We start from the raw sequence: 20982 nt of genomic DNA on the forward strand, positions 1-20982 counted from the left end.
TAATGAAATACAATTTCCGGTCTGTTAAACACCGCCTTCCTAAATTTGAATGTGACCGTCACCAGCACAGGGAAATTCAATAAAAATGGGTGCTGTGGAGAACCCAAAGGTCCCATTTCCAACCAGAAATCGTAAACTATAGGCCAATTAAAATAATAGCATCCATGCTCAAATCAAGAGGCTACTGCTGTCAAAAGCAGGAAGGAAAGCTGGCCCCAAAAATTACCCTGTGAATGCGTAATAGGCTTAGGCCCATCAATAACACTGGACCTAAGGCATATGGATATTCATATTCAAATGGGTCGCAACCTGATTGGACAGTTTTTGTGGTTCGTTTGGAAGCAGACCGAGACCTGCTTTCCAGGCGGTCTCGGTCCGCATGTTTGGTGCGTACCAAGGTTCGTATGGCCGAGTTCACTTATTCAAATTAACCATAGTAACAGATCAGAACAAAGTTCGATTTAATCAAACCAAACCTGCCAAGTGTGAACACTACTCTACAATTACAGTTTCTATTGTCAAATTCCACTTAACATTTTTAAGTGGAAGGACAAACACCAAGAGTCAAATCCCATTCATACATTTTTATTTATGCAAAAAACATTAGCAGGAGCTTATGCCATCAGCACACAGGCCCCTCCCACTGCCTTGATCTTCTCCTCTGCCCGTCGGCTGAAGAACTTTGCTTTAACAATCACGGGCTGCTTGGGCAGCTTGCCCTTTCCCAGAACTTTGAAGTAGCCCTGTTGAAACACAATACAAGATGTCAACGAACCATTTCTAACACATTGCATAAGTCACAGATTTGCTAAACTAGCAGTTTTCTTTCCACAATTCAGGCACCAAGTAACAGGCACCATCTCAACTCAGTTATTAGTAAAAGTTGAGATGAACTGACTGAGTTCAGAATAGTCTGGGAATTCATTGACTTTTTATTGACTAATTAACTATTATAAAGTAATACTGACTTACTAAGTCTTAGGACTGGGTGCTACAGTCAAATTGTACCAATGTTTTTTTCTTTAGTTTGTTTTACGATATTGCCTACATATTTAATCATAACATGGCTACATTTACACCTCTAAAGAAACCAGGTTAGTCAGTATGCTTGCCATCAGCAAGACACTAACAACATCTCACATTGCCATTATAGCCATCATTACTCCTCCTTAGTTTAGCCTACGTAGCCATGAAAGGTGTCAATGTGTGTCACATTTATGCTTGTGTTGCTATTGCTTTGTGAAATGATGTTACTAGGCTTCAAAAGAGCTTGATGACAACCCATTCATTTGAAACAGGTGTATTGGGTGCTCTACACACCTTATATCATAACAATCAATTGGTTATTGGCTAGGCTATGGCTTAATACACATAAAAGGAAAGGGTTACTAGAGAACTACTTTCCTGTTACTTAGAAGAAAAGCATCACTAATATCATGTTTTTAGAATCCTGTTCCTGTACAATTGATGTTCAGCGCACACAAAGATAAACCAACACACAAAGTCCAGAGACATCTCTGCATTCAGTACTTACAGCACGGACAGCATCTATGATGGGGGCAGGTCCCTCGGGCTTCTTGCCGTAGTTGAGTCTGGTCTGCTCGCTCACCAGTGTCCACAGCTTGTCCAGGTTGATAGTGGGGCAGTGAACTGTGTTCTTCTTCAGATGATAGTGTCTCATACCAACCTTTCCAAAGTACCCAGGGTGGCTGTGAAAACGCAGTCCGAGTTATTGAAGAAAATATAAACAAAACACAAACCTATAGTAACAGGCTGCATGCAAGTCAGGCAAATTAAAGGAACTTCATACTTGTAACTGCCCATGTGGTTGACTAACCTAATAAAAACAGGCCAGTCGGTGAATAGGATCAGTCTTTAATCTTAGAGTGCTCTAGCACACCAAGACAAGTGTATGTCAGGATGAGACTCTAGCCTCTGAAAGGTTGGTTTAACATTGATGCCCATGCAACTACAATTAATTGAAGCACAATGCCAAATGCATACAGTACCAAAAGCTTTGCAAGTCAAACCTGGGAGAACACTTTACTCACTATTTGTCAAAGTTGATTCTGTGGTGATGCATACCACCAGCATTACCACGACCTCCAGGGTGCTTCCTGTGCTTGCCTAGAATGAGTACAGAGCAGTTAACTCACTGTAAAATAAACTGTCCAATTTAATTCATAATTAAATAAGGCACTTACCAATACGACCGTGTCCATGGCTCACATGCCCTCGGAGCTTCCTGGTCTTCGTCTTCTTGGTTGGCTGAAGTCAGATAAGTTATGATTCAATGTTACTGTAGCAACAGCTTGTTTCCCGATTGACAGGACTCAAGTCTACAGACACTATACCGTAATGTGAACTGTGATCCACGAGATCTAGTATGTCAATTGCTGAATAATCTGGGCAGCCAATATGAAACAACTAGCCTAGCCTGGGTTAGTTTACAGTCCCAATTAACCCACGGCTAACTGTTAGCTTACTACTATTACCTATTATTTCCTAATTATACGCACACTTTTCTTATTCGATCACGCGGCAGGTTTACAGTACATTTAATACGTTTATATTAAAGAAATGTCCTCAATTTACAACAATAACGTGGGAAAGGGGCTGAGTGAGCCAATGGCCGTGCTGAAGATGACTGGCCCTGCAACAATTCATCAAAATCTACAATAATTTGGACGCAATCATCCGTAATATTACCAAAGACTGAAACAAACTTTTATATTCACAAGAACTTGTGTCACGGTATGTCGCTTTCAGCTTGTACAACACGGGATGGACATAGATGTAAACCTAATTTTGCAGTACAGAAACACATTATAGCACCTACCATCTTGGAGGCTAGTTGAAAGAGGAAAGGGAATCGGAAGTCTCACGATTTTGTGCGAGATCTTGTCTCCAACAGAACGTTACAAAAGTGACAGCGACTCCATGCGGAAATACTTGGGATTCATAAAATAATCATTAATTTAGTGTATTTATTTAAAATGTATAGGTATACACACTATTTACAAACAATTTGTTTATTTATTTATTCATGTATTATTCATGTTATATTACACATGACATTTTCTCCAGTAAATAGTCAACTTTGTGCTAAACTGATTTTTAGACAGTTAATCAAAGTCACATATGCCTTATATAGGCCTACTACTTGCTTTTATACTATCATTCACTATGTTACTTTGAGCTGCTTTACTTTATTGCACTAATAATATGTATTATTCTTTACTTAGTTGCACTAATATGCAAATATTATGTTGTGTAGCATTAATACAATTGTTGTGTAGCATTAATACAACCTTATATCCAGGTCTTGACTCCGGATAACATAAGTGCAGGGAAATAGCCCTAATGCACGCACTGCTAGTTACAATAACACAACCAGGCAGTAATGAGGTACTGGGGGATTAATGGGGCTGGCCGGAACAGTAGAAGAGCTGCACAAACAGTCATACATCTGTTCAGCACTGGAGACATCACAACACTTTGACACTGGTTCCCATTCACAGTCCATTTATCACCAGCCTGTTTCTACATCCATTTTGTAAATATATCTTTGTGAGCCAGAACAGGTAAGTGACAAAATTTGTTCAGTCTATTAATGTTGATATCAAGATCCAAATAGTGCAACAAAAATATATTATATAAGTAATGGGATAAGTGTTTTTTTTTCTTCCTGGTGGTCAGGCATTATTCATTGAATCAGAAACAGTGTAGTGTCTAAAGACCTGATGTAACCTAAGAACTGATTTAACCCTATATTGTAAATTGGTTGCAATTGCACTGAATTGCCTAATCTTTTCTGATTGCCCAGCCAACAATATTAACCAAACGTGGACACAGTAGGTAGTTATGTTGATGATTCCACCATAAAGCGACACAGTTGTTTTGCTTTTAGCTCATGGCCCTTAGACTCCATCTTTGTGAGATTAGCCTGTGGCTCCCCTAGAGAACAATTGCATCAGTGCTGGCAGCATCGACCCACAGATGCCATGGCAACTATCCCAGAAGGCTGGCAACTCTGATACTGTATTTCTGGGTCACTAGTGCTCTATAGCTAGGTGCAGGTGAGTAGGATTGGTACACAGGAGGCTTAGGCAGTTTAGACCGGCTTAAACCAGGAAACTCCAGCAGGGGAATGGAGCTTCACAACAGAGAATGTAAAGGTAAAACATAAAAAGAAAACATAAAAAGAAACATATTACTATAATACCAGGAAACGCTGTACGTCTGTCTGTGTGTAGCTGGATTCTCTTGCAAACCGGGCACTGTATGAGGTGTAAATGCCAGATGTACATCTCAAGACCTGACGACACGCAGTGAAGCAGGTGAAGTTGTTTGGAGGCAACATTAAATGAAATAGGCTAATGCATATTTGAGGTGGTATAAAGTGCACAACAGGCAAGTCTGGGCCGTTAGGGGGAGCTGAAGGGCTGACAAACTTCACAAATGTCATCCGTAACATTCTAGGACAGTGCTTCTCAACCCTGATCCTCAGGGACCCCATGTCCTGCATGTCTAAAACATGCAGGACAGGGGGACATGCTCCAACACACATGAGTATAAGGAATTGGTTGTTATCAGGCTTCCGCTGAGCTTCATAACTACCATTTATTTAAATCAGTGTGTGTATAGGAAGAGGAAGGTAGAGACTTATTTGGAGAGAAAAAGGTACAGTCTGGGTTTTCAGCTTTGTTAAAGTTTTTAACTTTCACAAAGTTTATAACTTTGTAAGTTTGACGTTGTCATGGATGATACTGGTCTTCCTCTGATCTGCAGCCTGATGGTGCTCAGTCCTCAGGGATGAACATGGAGCCATGCTGGTTACTGCAGAGAAAATCCACGATGACTTTATCTTCCTCCCAGCAACAACAAAGACATTTCAAGCTACCTGATACAAAAAAAATGTTTTCTCCCTGCAAGAAAGTGTGCGAAACACAGAGTTCAAATGGTATTTCAATGAGAACTGAAATGGATTTGAAATGTAGAGGTCAATCATGTTGAACATTCTTTTCTTTGTAAATTGTTTTCAGTCAAACTATCCTATTATTCTTTAGGAGGTGCATTTGACCAAAATAAAACAGAAATGGACGGGGGAAAAGTTAAGATAGTATCTTCAACAAAGAGAATTAGGTATGTTTAAATCTCACACATAAAATAAAAAGCAAACATTGACAACACAGGTACGATAGATTTGTATTTATTATTATTCCTTAGAGATACAATATAACACTTTCTGATATATCCTTATTAATTCCCTCACTGCTGGAGAATGTAAATCATTTGTTGTGTCTGAGCATGTTCACAAAGATCCTTGGTAATGAGGCTGATGTAAAGCTTTGTGTTATTTTCTACAGGATCCACCCAGAGGCAGAGAGAATTCTGGGAAGTTCCTGCATAGCTGTTGTGTGTCTGGAACGACTGACTTTCCAAATAGACCCTAATGAGTCCGTATTTCTAGTAAATAGGCAGCCATTGTTGTCTATGGTTACACCATGTACACCTCAGATACACACGGAACAGCAAGGGGTTGTGATCCAAGAAGAGCATTCTCAGAAGGTACAGACCTTGATAATTGTCAAAATCAGCACAAGGGTCATTTGAACTGGGACCCTACATTAAGGCCAAAAAAGGCCATCAAGAATATAATGCTCTTGTATCTCCCCAAAGAATAATGTTATCGATACTTGTTTTTTGTTGCAAAAATAATTTACAAATGTTTCAATTTGTCTGCAGAGTCTATTCCATCAGGATATTGAACAGAGTACAAAGTGCATAAATGTGTGTCCTCAATCTGAACACGGGCCAGCTCAAAAAGAAGGTATGGAACTTGTTTCAACAGAAACACACGCTCTTTACATATCCGTACCATCAGTACCTGTTACAGCACAGGCACCAGAATCTGGTATGGGACAAGACTATGAATCTGGATTTGAGTTCCAAGATGAGTGGGATCCAAGTATGAAATTCGAATCAATGCTAGACCTGGAGTCAGAATTGGAACTGAAATCAAAATCTGATTTGGAACCAGAACATGATATGGTTCTGGAGTTGGAATTGGAATCCCCAAAATCTGTTTGTGATCCAGTATGCAAGGGGTACGGTGAGTGGCAAGAAGGGCACTGTTCCACTCATCACAAGTACTTAGTGTCGATGGAGCTGCATGGAAAAGACAAGGGGACAGAGAAGATAGAATATACGAATAAGGGAGAAGAGACAATAGAAGAACAAGAAGATACAACCGAGGAAGGTTACGGACAGATAGGAGGGAAAGAAGACACAGTGAAGGAAATAAGAGAAGCTACAAGAGGGGTTGTCAAGGTGACGGAGGAGAGAGAAGAAGATGGTAAAGACGAAGAAGTGACAGAAACGAGAGAGGAGGGATCTTTGGAGAGAAGAGAGATGGAGAGTGAGGATTTCTGTGCTGTTTGTTTAAACGGAGGGGAACTGCTATGCTGTGATCGCTGCCCAAAGGTCTACCACCTGTCATGTCATATACCAGTTCTCATGTTCTTCCCACTGTAAGTAGTGACAGCCATCTTTGTATTCCTTTTCATACACTCTGTTTATGTTTTCCTTTGAGTTTCATAAACAACTTTTGATCACACATCATACATAATGTTGTCTGTAAAAAAAAAAATAATATAAAAAAAAACACAAAAGATTCTATACACTGTCATGTACTTTGCCCTTGTATTGCTATGATAGCTTTATACAAATGTACTCTCATATTAAGGTAGGCTCTTGCCTATTGATCTATTTGCTATGTCTGTGTGTCCCACAGGGGAGACTGGGTGTGCACACTCTGTAGAAGTGACCAAGAGCCCCAGGCGGAATATGAGTGTGAGAACACATGCTCCTCTGAGGGAGCTGGAGCACCTTATACTCTGTCCAGAACACACCAAAGAGTGGGTAGCACCTATTAAGACATGCAACTTTCAAGACACATCAGAGTGTAGATTGTTTCGGCTCAGAGGGACATGGAGTGTCATTCAGCCATTTGTGTTTCTCCCTCTGCTCAGAGATGTGAGAAGCTGACTCTGCTGCTTTCCTGTCATATCTCAAGCGCCCCATTTCAGGAGCCTGTTAGCCCACTCGTGAGTGTCATCTTCATCCCTGATGCAAAGAAGGTGGTGGTAATCATGAGATAGGAGGAGGAGGATAGTGGGGGTGGAGATAATGGTGGTGATGATGATGATGATGATGATGATGATAATGATGATAATGATGATGATAATGGCTCTGTGATTGGGTTCCAGGCCCGCAATTACTACCAGATCATTAAGAGGCCTATTGACCTCTCAGTGATCAGAAAGAAGCTGAACAAGGGTAACACCCTTCATTACTTCACCTTTGAGCAGTTTGTGGACGACATCATGCTAATGTTCAGGAATTGCGCAACATTTAACTATGTAAGTCAGAACTACGGTATTAGAATTATTTAATTCATTCTGACTTCTCAGAAAATACAAAATATTAAAAACCAAGATATAACATACATATACAAATTTGATATCCTAAACATGCTACAAAGACAAATATCCACGTATATATATTTAATTATGTGACTTTTTATGCCATTTTGAGATATTGTAATAAGGTTTAGATATGGATACAATCAAACATTTGGGATTTAAAAAGAAGCTCTTCTTCTTGTCTCCAGCCAGACTCAGAGGTGGCCCAGGCAGGCCGTGACCTTGAGGCTTTCTTCCTGATTAAGATTCAGGAGGTGTTCCCAGACCAGAACTTCCCAAAGGCCAACCAGGACCGAGCTCAACTCTCCTGGCGTAACAGGAAGAGTAAGAAGCATGTTTTAAGTGGGAAGAAATATTATCTTTAAAAGATTGCTGTTTGTAAGGGCATATCACTGTTCTATTTTATTAATTATGATCTAATCATGTGTAACCCACATATTATTGTAAAGTACCCCTAGTTCAGGTGGGGAGGGTGTGTGTAGTGGAGCTTAGAGTGAAGAATACGTTTAATATGGTAATTAACATTTGGTTACTCTGGCTTGAATTCATCACAGGGTTGTTGGGTGTTATTAAACCATAGGTGCAACTAAACCATAACATAACCGTATATATATTCTATTTGTACATCAGATGAGCTATAATAAAGGATTGACTGAGCAACGCGATGCTGAATAATTTGTTTTATTTTCATTAAATATGAAACCCTACATTTTACAGAGAATACTGTGAGCAAGAGAGAGATAGAGTGAAAGTGTGTGTGTGTGTGTGTGTGTGAGAGAGAGAGAGAGAGAGAGAGAGAGAGAGAGAGAGAGAGAGAGAGAGAGAGAGAGAGAGAGAGAGAGAGAGAGAGAGAGAGAGAGAGGGAGTGAGTGAGAAAGAGAAATATGCACGGAATGTAAGTGTTTTGGTGGGAGTACTGTTGCTGAGTCTTGATAAAACCAGGGTAATGCAATGAAAGCACGTGGCCACTCAGTTCACAGTTTTTGGTGTCTCAATCACAAATCCCATATCACTTAATTCAAAATGATGTGATGGGTAAATAGGAAACTGTGCGTGCACGGAGGCAATGGTTGTCTTGCTCACTAGATTGGAGGCTCGTCTTTGATTGCTCTGACGTCAGTTGACGCTATAATGTGGCCGACAAGACTTCTGTAAAAGCCGGTTTCAGCGACGTTGATTTAAAGATTTTTTCCCGGTGTTTGGAAAGTCATCGACATTCGTAAAGTCAACATGCTATTTTTTATCTTTGTGTCAACGCTGATGGTCCTTATGAATCATGTCGTGCATGGTAAGTACATGTATGCTTTGCTTAAGTTTGGGCTGAAACTAATTAACTAGCCTATGTTTGTAGAGCTTGGTAACTCCAACTTTTCTTAGTCTAAAAGAAATACTGATGGGATAGGCTGATGAATGAGAATAAAGTTATAGGCTCAGTTAAGTGATCGATATGGTAAGATCGTCCATCTAGTAAAGTTTAGATATTTTAACAACAAAAATAGCCATATATATTTGTGACTCCGGTCAGGGATAAAGGGATCAATATTTGAAAGGTAAATATAGAATTACTGACACTCGATGATGTAACTATGTTTCAGAATGAGATGCATGTCATTTTTACTGGGACGATAAATCATTGATTGAGAAAAGTATATGTGACTAATGAGAGAGCAGTTCTTAGGTGGATCTTTTTCTTCATTAATTTAAGTGGACCAAGGAATTACCACTGCTTCACTATTTGTGGTGTAGCAGTCGGTTTTTGTGAAATACATTTAATGTAATCTAGTAACAACGTTAATATGAAGATGATTGATTGACATGAACTTCTTCTCTTGCAGGTGCAAAATGGACTTACATGGGTAAGTGGACTATTGCCTGATTTTATTAATGCTTTCAATGATTGCAACTGTATCATTAACTCCAAAAGCTAGTTACAATCTGACTTTCAATTGACTCCTGAGTCGTCTATTCTCAATACCGGTGTCCTATCAGTGTGTACAATCACACAATTTGGCTACTGTGAGAGTTTACTGTACAAGAGTAATGAGGCTGAAGTCTATTTGGTTTTCAAATAATAAAAAATAACACAATTAACATGAACGACATGATGAAACACAATACAACTTAGTGACTAGCACCCGGTGGAAAATAAATAAATTATACAACTCTGAAACATTGTTTAAATGTCTTAAAATAAGCATCAATGCAATATCCAGCATGACTTTGAAAAAAACTTCTGACAAATGAAAATTCAATGAGTCCAGAGTGATAACCCCTCAGAGGGTGTTGGGAAGACTTTTTGAATTTAGTTTACATTTACATTTAGTCATTTAGCAGACGCTCTTATCCAGAGCGACTTACAGTAAGTACAGGGACATTCCCCCGAGGCAAGTAGGGTGAAGTGCCTTGCCCAAGGACACAACATCAGTTGGCATGACCGGGAATCGAACTGGCAACCTTCGGATTACTAGCCCGATTCCCTCACTGCTCAGCCATCTGACTCCCTTGTTCAAAGTAATTTACACCCCCTTGCCAAATGGTTACAAGGTACCCTCTAATAGCCTACAACCTTGATCCAGCATGGGATCTTCACCCAACCTTCAAAGCACACCAGGACTATCAACTATCTGTCACCACATTTTTACACAGCTCTACTATCTAACCCACACAGCTAAATGCATCTGCAATTTACTTCACCTTGCCTGGTAATCATACTATAAGGGCAAAGTGAAGAGACCACTTGAATGATTACCAGCTCTGACATAAACAGCATTTAGCTTTACTGTATGGAATTTGTATTCCTCAACCCTCAGTCATCTGACCTGGTGTGCTATTTTCTGTTTGAGGCTACCATATCATTTTAAAATGTTGGTATTTGTCCAAAGCCAGGTCTTGTTGGCAATAATAATAACCTAAATGTAGCTCTCATAAGAACAATTCCCAATTAAAAAAATAAAATAAAAATAAAAATAAATATATATATATATATATATATATATTCATTGTTTTATGACTACTCTGTAATTTGAGGTCAAATATTTATAGTGGAAGGAAATTATACTTGCTGCATTTAGCAGGTTTTGTGTTTGCTGGTCCCCATCATATTATTAATAATAGCAGTAACATGCAATTACAGAGAATACCTGTCTGCAGATTCTGTTCAATCTGCTGGCCACCCTATGATCACTGATAAAATAGACTTCCTGAGAAAAATCTGATTCAGATGGTTATTTAGCTTAGTGGCAATGTCTTTACCATTTGATAACATAGCCAAGTAATGTTAGCAGCAACTGTGAGAATGCATACAGTCAGATTTGAGCTTTAGTTGCTGAGTCGTGGTGGAAAGTGACGACAGTGAAAACTTAAAGAACCTCAGGCCTGTCTTCAGTACATTGTGCATGTATGTCCAGCGGGGTGGATATCATCCTAAGTTACAGTCAAACAATATGAAGACACCCCTACTCAGAAGCTGGTGGCCCACAGGGATGATGACGTTCTCTGCTGACCCTGGCACTGCTAAGTCCTGTGACTTCACCTCCCAGCTCCATCTGGGTGACAGAGAGAACCAAGCTACCCTGGAGTATGGGAAGTGACTCACCCCAGCCCAACTCCCGTATGGTTAAAGCTTAAGTCTCGAAAACCTCAACTGAATGTGCAAGTGTTCATAAAGCCAGAGCAAAACGCTGCTATTAGTATTTATCCTTCTGGCAACACTTTACATTAAGGTCATCTGGGGGCTTTGCTGAATGTTCATGTGATGTGCCTCAATTCAGAGTTCATTCAGTCTTCCGAATGTATAGACATTCGGAGGGATTCTTGACTCAGGGCATTTGATGCCAACGGTTGAAACATTACTAGCATTCAAATTGTGCAAAAGAAGACTTGGGGGTTACCACAGGTCACTGGTGTAATTATGAGACCGAAAATTGGCCCTAATTAAAACGGCAAATGAATTGTACGGTAAGTAATTGTCACCAAAATAGTGTGTTGCTTTTTCTTGAGACATTTGACATGAAGCTGAACGTTTTGAGCCCAGTGATTTTAGAGGGTAGTTTCCCTCATGTTCTGTACTTTTCTTTTCAACATGTCATGTGGAATCAATTCACTGGGCTCTGTGATGTGATTGGGAGGAGAAGGTTTGCATGCCACACCATGCACATCAAAACACAACTGGCATATAATATGGTAATTGTGGAAACAGTGAATGACATCTGAATGAATTATGAATGGGTCGTCACGCTGAATTATGAATAGTCAATATGCAACATGCAGTGGAGCGAGAATAGCAATTTTTACTTGAATACATGTAGTACATTGAGCTGTCTATTATGTTTGAGTGCTTTTCTTGGAGAGACATGTTTGGATATCACACCGGAAAAATCCACCAAGAAACCATTCTTCTCATTTTACTGACTGAATACATGTGCCATGGAGTTGGGACCGTATTTATCTCGTGCTCAATGAACTAGACTTCACAGTGCATGCAGAGTTATCTTGGTCATCCTTTGGTGCCTCCATATCACAATAGACTACCGCAAGCCTCAAGTCCTCTCGGTCCCACTGGATACTCTACTGTGACAGGAGGCTTGACTGCCGGCGATACAGCACTGGCTGACGTCATGCATTGGTGAACTGTGCTATAGAAACCTTTAATTTGGAAAGGGATGGTATTTTCACTGGTTGTCCCAGCTAACGACATTTTAGTTCTCACTGCCTCAGATTGATACTGGTGGCCAAGAGGGCCAAGAACAGGCAGAACACAAGCCACAGGCCTCTCCCATGCTGCTGTGTAGTCAGCCCTGCACATCACACAGATAATAATACTTCACTTTGATGACAGATAAAACGTTCTGCTGGCCAGGATAAATCCTGGCACCCTTTTTGAAGTTGTCCCCTGTTGCACTTAACTTTAGATCATGCTTTGTTCTTGGTTTGCCCTTTAAGAAGAGCTTAACATTTAAAAGGTTTTCTGTTGATTTTCAACTAAGGACTTGAATCATAGCAGAAATAAAGCGCAGGTCGGGAAGTGTCCCCATCGTGTCAGCCAGATTGTTTTCAAAGGCCAAATGGATGCTTTTGTGGTACTTCCTGTGCTAATATTCAACCTCTCATATCTAATTGGTAAAAGGTCACATGGTCTCCTGTCAGCAATTTCTGATGTGATGATGATGTTACAGGATCTCATGGAGAAAATGTCTGGTCCAAGCAATATCCTTTCTGTGGAGGGGCATTCCAGTCTCCCATCGACATCCAGCCAGACCTGCTGAGGTTTGATCCAACTTTGCGACCAATTGAGGTCCGGAACTACAACTTATCAACCGATGAGCAGCTTACACTAGGAAACAATGGTCATTCAGGTGAGTGGAAATTGTTAACTATGTAACACGCATGCAGTAAACCAGTGCACATACACTGTAGATGGTCCTGTAGTGGTACACAGGATAATGGCAAGAGTGTCATCAAAACCTCTGTTTCTAGAGTTGTGAGCTAAATGGGGAGACAAAAGTACAGTTTGTATACATGATATCACTTTATCCTGAGATGTCTTTCAGAACATAAACAGCAACAAATCTGTAACACAGGAGCAATGTCTCTTTTGTGTTGGTTCAAGACATGACATCATATTGACAGTGACATCAATGGAGATACAATGGCAGAGGCTGCTGTTTCACCACATGTCATCAGCCAGCAGGGTGCTTGGACCAGACAGATGCTTATGCTTGCATGGCTAATGTCTGGTTGTGCTGTTGGTTAAATGGAATTTGCTCAGCGACTGTGTACTTGAGGTACAGTATGCTGATACAGCTCTCTCTCGAACATGCACTTACCCAACGGGGGGCTAATCATACACCCTGACAGTGGCAGGTGACTGCGTCATTCCGGATTCTCACAAACGGACTTGAGGTTGCTTTGACAGTTTGACAGCAGGAAACAGTGGATGCTTTGGCAACCCTAAAAAAAAAAACGATAAAAAAAAAAAAAATTCACATCAAGCTGACATAGATCATCTACTTAAAATTCACATGAGCTGCTCTTTTAAGATGCCATCCTGTGGGCTGAATATGCTGGAAATGAGGAATCAAATCTCTGCATGTTTATTCCAAATTTTAGATGGGTTACTTTAGGGAAAAAAGCTATCCATGTGAAACCTACACCTGCAGCAGGTAGTCCGGTAGCTTGTTGAGGCGGATGAAGCGTTACAGGTCTGGCTGCCAGGTGTGTATGTCAATATCCTAAGGCATCATATCAACAACCTGAAAAGAAAAATGTCCTTCCTCGGTTTCTCTAGTTTTGTAAACGGAAATATTGCCCTCTGTTTTGTGTCCACAGTGCAACTATCCCTGCCCTCCAGGATGCACATCACCGGCCTCCCTCATCACTACACTGCTGCCCAGCTCCACTTCCACTGGGGCTCATCTAGACTGCCTGCTGGCTCAGAGCACACTGTCAATGGCAAGCAGTTTGCAGCAGAGGTAAATGGGCTGGGACAATGGGTCAGCAACAATAAACAAAAACATTACCACCAGTTATGTATTGAGGGGTAAACATTGAGGTATGCTGGGGGCTGTAACCTGAAGTTGTTTGCCAGGAGACTGGATAAGATATGACAGACTTGTTGAAAGGACTGTAAATGTATTGTGTACATTCTATCGGTATACAAGTACAGCTTATCATATAGCTTGACTGAGGACATCTAGCAAAAGTGACTGTGCCCTAGGCTGAGTTTAATCATTTGATATTCAGCGACTTCAGCATGTGACATTTGACTGTCACAGCGACCAGAGCCAGTGACACCCTTCTAGCATGGCTTACTTTAAGAGGAGGAAACTGCTTGGAGCTGCCTGTCTGCATATCTGTGTCCCAGTTCTCTCAAACATCAAGTGGCAGATGTGCATCTGAAGCGTCAACCCTTTTGGCAGTCACAGGAACGGCTTATTGTGCATCTTACGCTTCATGGTGTAATTTAATGCATATATAGGGTCTGGATTTGTGGCTTGGACTCCATCATTGCTATCCAACACAGATTTTCTCAGTAGGCCTTTTCCTGGTTTTAGACATCAAAACATTACAATTTACTTACCACTACTGTAAGTTAACAGGCAGTTGCAAGATTGAGAGTTGCAAGATTCCATCTTCAGACCTCAGACCTACAGCATTATCTGCTGTAGGTCTGAGGAGAGCCAAGCACAAACTATTTGGTTGGATATGTCAATGAAAATCATGGTTGCTTGTAACCTTTAGGAGTCATTCAGTCAATCCATGGTGTCTGAAGTACAAGATTGTAATGAGTTGCTTTAGAAGGCCAGAGCATTGCCTGGCCAGCGACTGCAAAGTAAAAGGTGTTCTTCCACATCTTTACACCTGAATTTGCATATTTTATCACATGGTTAGTGCCAAACCTGCTAAAATGTAATTATACTCCAATGCTGTAGGGAATTAACTAGAATGCTAGACTATTATATGTTTGAATTTCCAATGACCTCTTCTATGTGGCAACGTTGTCATATCCATAGTCCAGTAAACGTTTTTTTGGCATATAGTGTCAGTCACATTGAAAACTACCTCAGACGATTATGCAGAAATTCAGGTGTTACAACAGGTATAATTTCTTTCTCTTTTTCTAAAGAGGAACATTTGAATTCAGGCCTGGGTGTGTTTACTATGTAAAGGAATAAGGCTTTTAATATAGTTAAAATGACCAAGTTAAATCATGTGTCCTTTTAAAAGACCATACCCTTCAATTCAAACACATGACTTCCATGACCTGACACAGGACACGTAGCAAGAGAGCCTCTTTTCAACTGCCTCCAGGCAACCGAACCACAAGAAAACCTACTTACTTTGATGACATGTTGTCGTTGCAGTCCTGCATGATGCCATGTTGAACATTTCCCAGAAGTAGTAAAGCCTTGCCCCTTTTCTCCCAAGACATTTTCTGGAAATACACTGACATTACATGAGTGTTTGCATCAATTCCTGCCTGCTTATGTGGGACACAAAGCTGAAACACCAAGCAAAAAGATTCTCCACAGGTGCCGTTGACCAGTGTATCGCTGACTGAATGAGAGAAAACCACGACTTTAAAATGGTTTATTAACACCGAGATGTTACGCCCATCTATCTTTCCTGTCATTTTGTGTGTGAACATGGTGGATGACTCCCTGTGTATCTCTTCTTTCTCAGATGCATGTTGTGCATTTCAACTCAGACAAATACGCCAACATCTCAATGGCAGTTGACAAATCTGACGGACTGGCTGTGCTGGGTGTTCTGATAGAGGTGAGAGCCCATAGATAAAGACTGGATCAGAAGGACCAACCTCATAAACAGATTGTGTATATAATGTCAGCCTCTCTCTGATACAGATCGGGGAGTTCAACCCAGCATTTGACCAGTTCCTTAAGTATATCAATGGGATTAAATACAAAGGTGAGTTTTACATTGATGGTTATCTCAATTCAAATAAAAATAATGGTGGTTGAAATAACTACACTGACTGCTGCTCTCACCTTTTTTGTTTTTATTCATTTCAAACTGATACAGAACATTAATTTGCCAGATCAGGCGGATCTACCAGGCTGGAATGATTCATAGAAATGTTTACACTCTTGATTTTAAAAGAAATATAACCCCATTGATGGGAACTACTGTTTGTATTTGACTTAGACCAGAGGGTGCAGGTGGCAGGGTTTAACATCCGGAGTTTGCTGCCTACGCGTCTGGATGAATATTACCGCTATGATGGCTCCTTGACCACGCCTCCATGCTATCCCAGTGTGCTCTGGACGGTCTTTAGGTCTCCCGTCTCCATCTCTGTCAAACAGGTGCTGAAACAGTTGATGTCACTTATTTTTCTATAGAGTATATAGCTGGGTTGGGATTTGTAGCATCAAAGTTTCATGTTCTTTAATGTGAAATGAAATCTAGGCCAATCAAAGCACCAAAAATGTAATGTACACTGTAGAGCTTCAATTGCTCTAAAATGGTGGGAAATGTATGTCATGTCCTGTTTTGTTGTCTGCTTAGTTCCAAGCCCTAGCAACAGCAATCTACGCCTCTGGTCCCCAAGATTCAAACCCTGTGCCTCTCAATGGAAACTACAGAAAACCACAGTTGCCCAACAACAGAGTAGTCCTGGTATCTTTTAAGGAGGGTAAGTATGGTCTTCCTGGCTATGCTTTGGTATTGTGACAGAAGCTAAAGATATGCTGTTTTAGTGAATGGCAAAGCTTATGCTGCAACAATCCAAAAATGGCAGAGTACCGGCTGGGTTCAATGGGGCGGACGTGACATTTGTGGCCTCTTTGTGATGAAAGGCCATCGAGCTTGCATTTGCTTCTTCAGATTCCCCACCTTTTGATTTCCGCTTGACTGCATCAATGCAGCTATTTTGACATTCTTGACTTCCTTGTAAAATTGATTGACAAATGACTTCTGAAAAGTGGAGAACAGCCATTCTCCACAACACGCTATACATTACTTTAATTGGGATGCTCCTCAGCACATAAATCTGTCTTCAAAGGCCTCGTTTTAGTCAGCGGTGGTTAACCCTACATTATGGACCGAAAAACCATACGCAGTGGAATGACAGGAATCTGCACCTCTCCTTCATTTCAAGAAATTCTCTTGCACAAGTACGCTTTCCTAATGTCTGATCTCTTCAGCATGGCACGTTGGCTTCTTCTTCTTCTCAGCTTGCATGATAAACACTTTGCAGGAGTCGGCATTCTGCAGTCACTGTACCAGCGCAGGCAGTATAACTGCATGTTGTTTGTCAAAGCCAAACACCATACACGGGATGCCCTCTGAGTAGAGATGTCTAACAGCCTGATCCTGTATCTGATCCTGTATCTGATGCAGGCCGAGGACTGTATGGTATTATCACTGTCACATCTCCCCTCTTGAGGAGGCAAACCATCCGGCAGCTGCAGCTTGGTGACCTTGCGGATCTGGCCGACGATGGGCTGCAGCAACTGCTGCCCAAACTCAGACAAAAGCCCCAGGCTGGAAACACATGGAAGAAACACAAGCCCAGCTGGGGCCAGACCGGCTTTGAGAAACAAGGGCTGAAATTTAAGGTGAATGGAGACACCGCGTTCAGCTCCTCACCTTGGAAGCACACCCAGGCCGGGCGCTATGGGGCTGGGCTGAATGAGGACGCGCTGTGTTGCGTTTCTCTGGAGCAGAAGGTCATCCATCAGCTGAGGAGAACTCACACTGAGGCCCATCTGGTCCAGGCTCTGAGAGAGGTGATGTTACCACAGCTGAACTTCAGGAGTTACCTGCACGGCCGGTCTGACCTGGCCCTCCCCACCATCAGGCTTATCCTCAGTGGCAGGCCCACAGACGAGGCCTTTGAGCTTGATCGCTCTCTGACCAAGGCCTATGTGGGGCAGAGGAAGAGTGCAGCGGAGCAAAAGCCAAGCTTGGCCCTCACAAAGTATTCAAGCCTGTCTGTTGATACTGTGCCTGAAAATCCCCACAGCCCAGTCCAACCATATCTATGGATCCAACCAATGGAGTGGGAGGACTAGAACTTCCTCACAATTCGATATATATTCTAGACCAAAGTAACATTGTAGCCGGACATTCTCTAAACGTCCTGTGCATTTACAGCGTACACCTAATTTGGGGTCTTTTTGTAATTTCTGCTAAAACGATGAGATGTCTGCAGCTCGTACCGACTGTGGATATTTCTTCTGACTATGCCAAATTGTCACTATCACTCTGCTTTTATACAGCTCAAGTTGTTCGAACGGCAAACTGTCCGAACCCGTGGGTTATACACATATTCACGGTTACCAATATGCATAATATACTGTATAACCACATTTCTTAATGATGAATAATGGGTATTTTGTTTTTGTGGAACAATTGCCATTACCAGTGCATTCATATACAGTGTGGACTGCAATTTCAATGACAAGGGCAGACCTGTTTAAGGAATGATATGCTACAGTGCTTTGCGTGGGAAGCTAAATGAACAAAGCTACATATAAATGGAATGCATACAAAGACAAGTGACGTACTTGTCTTTTAGAATTCTAGAATTTTATTTGGAAAAGTAGTCATATGTTGCAGTAATTGTACATTGATGTGGTTAGTGTATTGCACTACAAAGAAAGAAAATTTGTATTTAAACAGTTTCGTAATGCTGGCTATAGCTGCTTGTGATGTGGGTTGAAACGGTTGTCTGCTAAATAAAGTCATATATTGAACAAATACTCTGAACAGACAGTTTTACATCCTAACACAACACCAAGGGCTTTCTCTGTGGCCCTTAACCCATTCAACTGTGTAATGAACGGTATGGAAATGGAACAAGTCATAGTTGTTGGTTTGTGTACTTTTCATTATGTGCATATAATTTCTATACTCTTGGTTGCTTATGAATGTATGCATGCCCATGATAACCCAGATTTACTGTATTTTTCCTCTTGAGTATGATATTTCTGTCTGCACTTCTAACATTCCTCTCTGAATTTTGCTCCTTTACCCAGACATCCTGTCCTGGATGAGCATCGGTATGTTACTTGTGTGTATTGGTGTTTTCTATTCTGGTGGCTATGATTGATGTCTTCCCATGCATGCACACTTCTGCTCATTTTACATTTACATTTAGCAGACGCTCTTATCCAGAGCGACTTACAGTAAGTACAGGGACATTCCCCCGAGGCAAGTAGGGTGAAGTGCCTTGCCCAAGGACACAACGTCAGTTGGCATGACCGGGAATCGAACTGGCAACCTTCGGATTACTAGCCCGATTCCCTAACCGCTCAGCCACCTGACTCCCATGGCTTCATCTTAAATGAATCCATCTTGACATTCTTATTCATACTAGCATGTTTGTTCTCTTTCGTCATGAATTAGTTGCTGACTAATGAATGACGTGCAAAAGAACTACATCTTTCTGGATGTGTCACCATTGGAGTTATGTAAAGACTATACTGTTATATACATTATTAACACTCATCCATTAGCCATGCTACTAATACTTTCATTCTTGTCCTTCTATATCAAGTCTTGGTATTAAATGTGTACTGTAAACATGCACTTAAACCTTTTTTTCTGGCCTTGCATCTGGGGCTTGCAGAATCTAACAATTAAATACAGTGCCAATACAGTACAAATTAAAGTGTGAATACTGTATACTGCCCTATTACATGGAGACACAAACTGACTCAGAACACAAAATGGTATTTTGAGATTCTCAATGCATTCATGCCTGCAGGTATACTGGTCTCCATAGTTGTGGCTGTAATGCTTGGACTACTGCTAATTATCTCCCTCCTTTGCTGTCTATTACGGCGAAAAAGGTAAATATGATGATTGGTTATTATATAATCAATATTATATATAATCAATATTATATGTCTATTTCCATAATTTCCAAAAGTCAGCGCTGCACTTTTCTTGGTATGTTCTGGACATTTTATATACTTAACCTGAACGTCACTGAAGTCAGACAGTCGTATGAACTATTCAAGTAGTTTTTATTCTTCCCCCCCCCCCATTTGGCTTCTAATACTGCTGTCCAATACATTTTAAGGCAGAAGGGCAGTACAGATAGTCAGAGCAGAGACTTGTTCTCAAATGCCATCTGTCCTCTAATGAAATAGACTGCCTTAATATTTTTGGACAAGAACCAGTGGTCCACTCCCGGCACTTCAGAGCTGACTCATTTAGAGGGTTATGTAAAGTTGACAATGGCGTGATTTCAGCTGACAATTTAAGATTTAAAATGAGACATTTAGGCAGTAAGTTAACCACAAAAGTGTGGTGGCCAGACACATTAAAAACATAAGTTTAAAAAGATGGTACTCTTAATTTTCTGGGGCAAAGTGCTTGCTTGTGCCACTGTAATTGTAAATTACTCTATTGTGATGTCTAGAGAACTCGAGTGCAAGACGAGACCACAGCCTTGAGACGTGTTGTAGTATTGTGGTTCTCGTTAACAACAATTGTACCCTTTGACACACAGTGTTCTTCCTGGAATTGGGATTGGTATGGCAATGGGGAACAACCCAGTTAATCCACAGGAACAATTAAGGCAACACTTTCACACTTATACAGGCAACTAAATCTTCATTTCATTAAAATCTTTAGCAATGCACACCTGGTGTAGAACATGCAGAGGCTCTTTCAGGTCAGGAGAGGTTGTGATGCTGCCTTACAGATGGGCAAGCTCTAGCTCTGCTGACAGGTGGTCCCATCTTCTCCTGCAGTCGGGATCCTTTTATCATTCACAGAGAGGATGGAGATGGACTCGGACGCAATTGTAGGTTTGTCAGTAACTAGACTCTGTCTAGTTACTGACAAATCTTTAGACTCTGTCTGCATTCATAATTTTGTATTTCATCCTCAGATCTGGAGCAGAGCCAGAAAAGAGTAAAGCTGTTGGCTATAACCTCGGAGAGAGGGAAGAGCCAGAGTATGGATCAAGAGTTTAGCTCACCCTGCATCCCTGCATCTACAGATACCTGGAGACGAGAGAACT

General features: G+C 41.0%; 2 protein-coding genes and 1 non-coding gene across 3 annotated transcripts; 1 reads left to right on the top strand and 2 right to left on the bottom strand.

Moving 5' to 3' along the window:
* Positions 1–569: 569 nt before the first annotated feature.
* rpl27a (ribosomal protein L27a) lies at positions 570–2863 on the bottom strand. Its single transcript, XM_067235482.1, has 5 exons — positions 2840–2863; positions 2205–2268; positions 2052–2127; positions 1535–1709; positions 570–743 (listed from the first exon to the last, which is right to left on the bottom strand). The coding sequence occupies exons 1-5, from the start codon at positions 2840–2842 to the stop codon at positions 615–617; spliced, it is 447 nt and encodes a 148-aa protein (XP_067091583.1). The 5' UTR covers positions 2843–2863; the 3' UTR covers positions 570–614.
* On the bottom strand, positions 1809–1939 carry LOC136942629 (small nucleolar RNA SNORA3/SNORA45 family). The gene has a single exon (XR_010876624.1). It is a non-coding gene; the product is annotated as a small nucleolar RNA SNORA3/SNORA45 family (small nucleolar RNA).
* A 3302-nt stretch (positions 2864–6165) lies between the features above and the next one.
* On the top strand, positions 6166–18019 carry ca12 (carbonic anhydrase XII). Its single transcript, XM_067234173.1, has 12 exons — positions 6166–6421; positions 6797–6924; positions 7035–7148; positions 7272–7424; positions 7676–7811; positions 12662–12841; positions 13815–13957; positions 15669–15764; positions 15851–15914; positions 16152–16309; positions 16512–16638; positions 17346–18019. Exons 1-12 carry the CDS (start codon positions 6166–6168, stop codon positions 18017–18019), a joined length of 2229 nt encoding a protein of 742 aa, XP_067090274.1.
* The last annotated feature ends 2963 nt before the right edge of the window (positions 18020–20982 follow it).

Source organism: Osmerus mordax, chromosome 4 (assembly GCF_038355195.1).
Source record: "Osmerus mordax isolate fOsmMor3 chromosome 4, fOsmMor3.pri, whole genome shotgun sequence".
NCBI classification, from domain to species: Eukaryota; Metazoa; Chordata; class Actinopteri; order Osmeriformes; family Osmeridae; genus Osmerus; species Osmerus mordax.

Coding starts and splice junctions, on each gene's coding strand:
- ca12 (XM_067234173.1), top strand. CDS start 6,166: ATGGAGCTGCATGGAAAAGACAAGGGGACAGAGAAGATAGAATATACG. Junction 13,958..15,668: donor GCAAGCAGTTTGCAGCAGAG/GTAAATGGGCTG, acceptor CTTCTTTCTCAG/ATGCATGTTGTGCATTTCAA. Junction 15,765..15,850: donor TGCTGGGTGTTCTGATAGAG/GTGAGAGCCCAT, acceptor TCTCTGATACAG/ATCGGGGAGTTCAACCCAGC.
- rpl27a (XM_067235482.1), bottom strand. Junction 2,128..2,204: donor CCATGGACACGGTCGTATTG/GTAAGTGCCTTA, acceptor TACTCATTCTAG/GCAAGCACAGGAAGCACCCT. Junction 744..1,534: donor TCATAGATGCTGTCCGTGCT/GTAAGTACTGAA, acceptor GTGTTTCAACAG/GGCTACTTCAAAGTTCTGGG.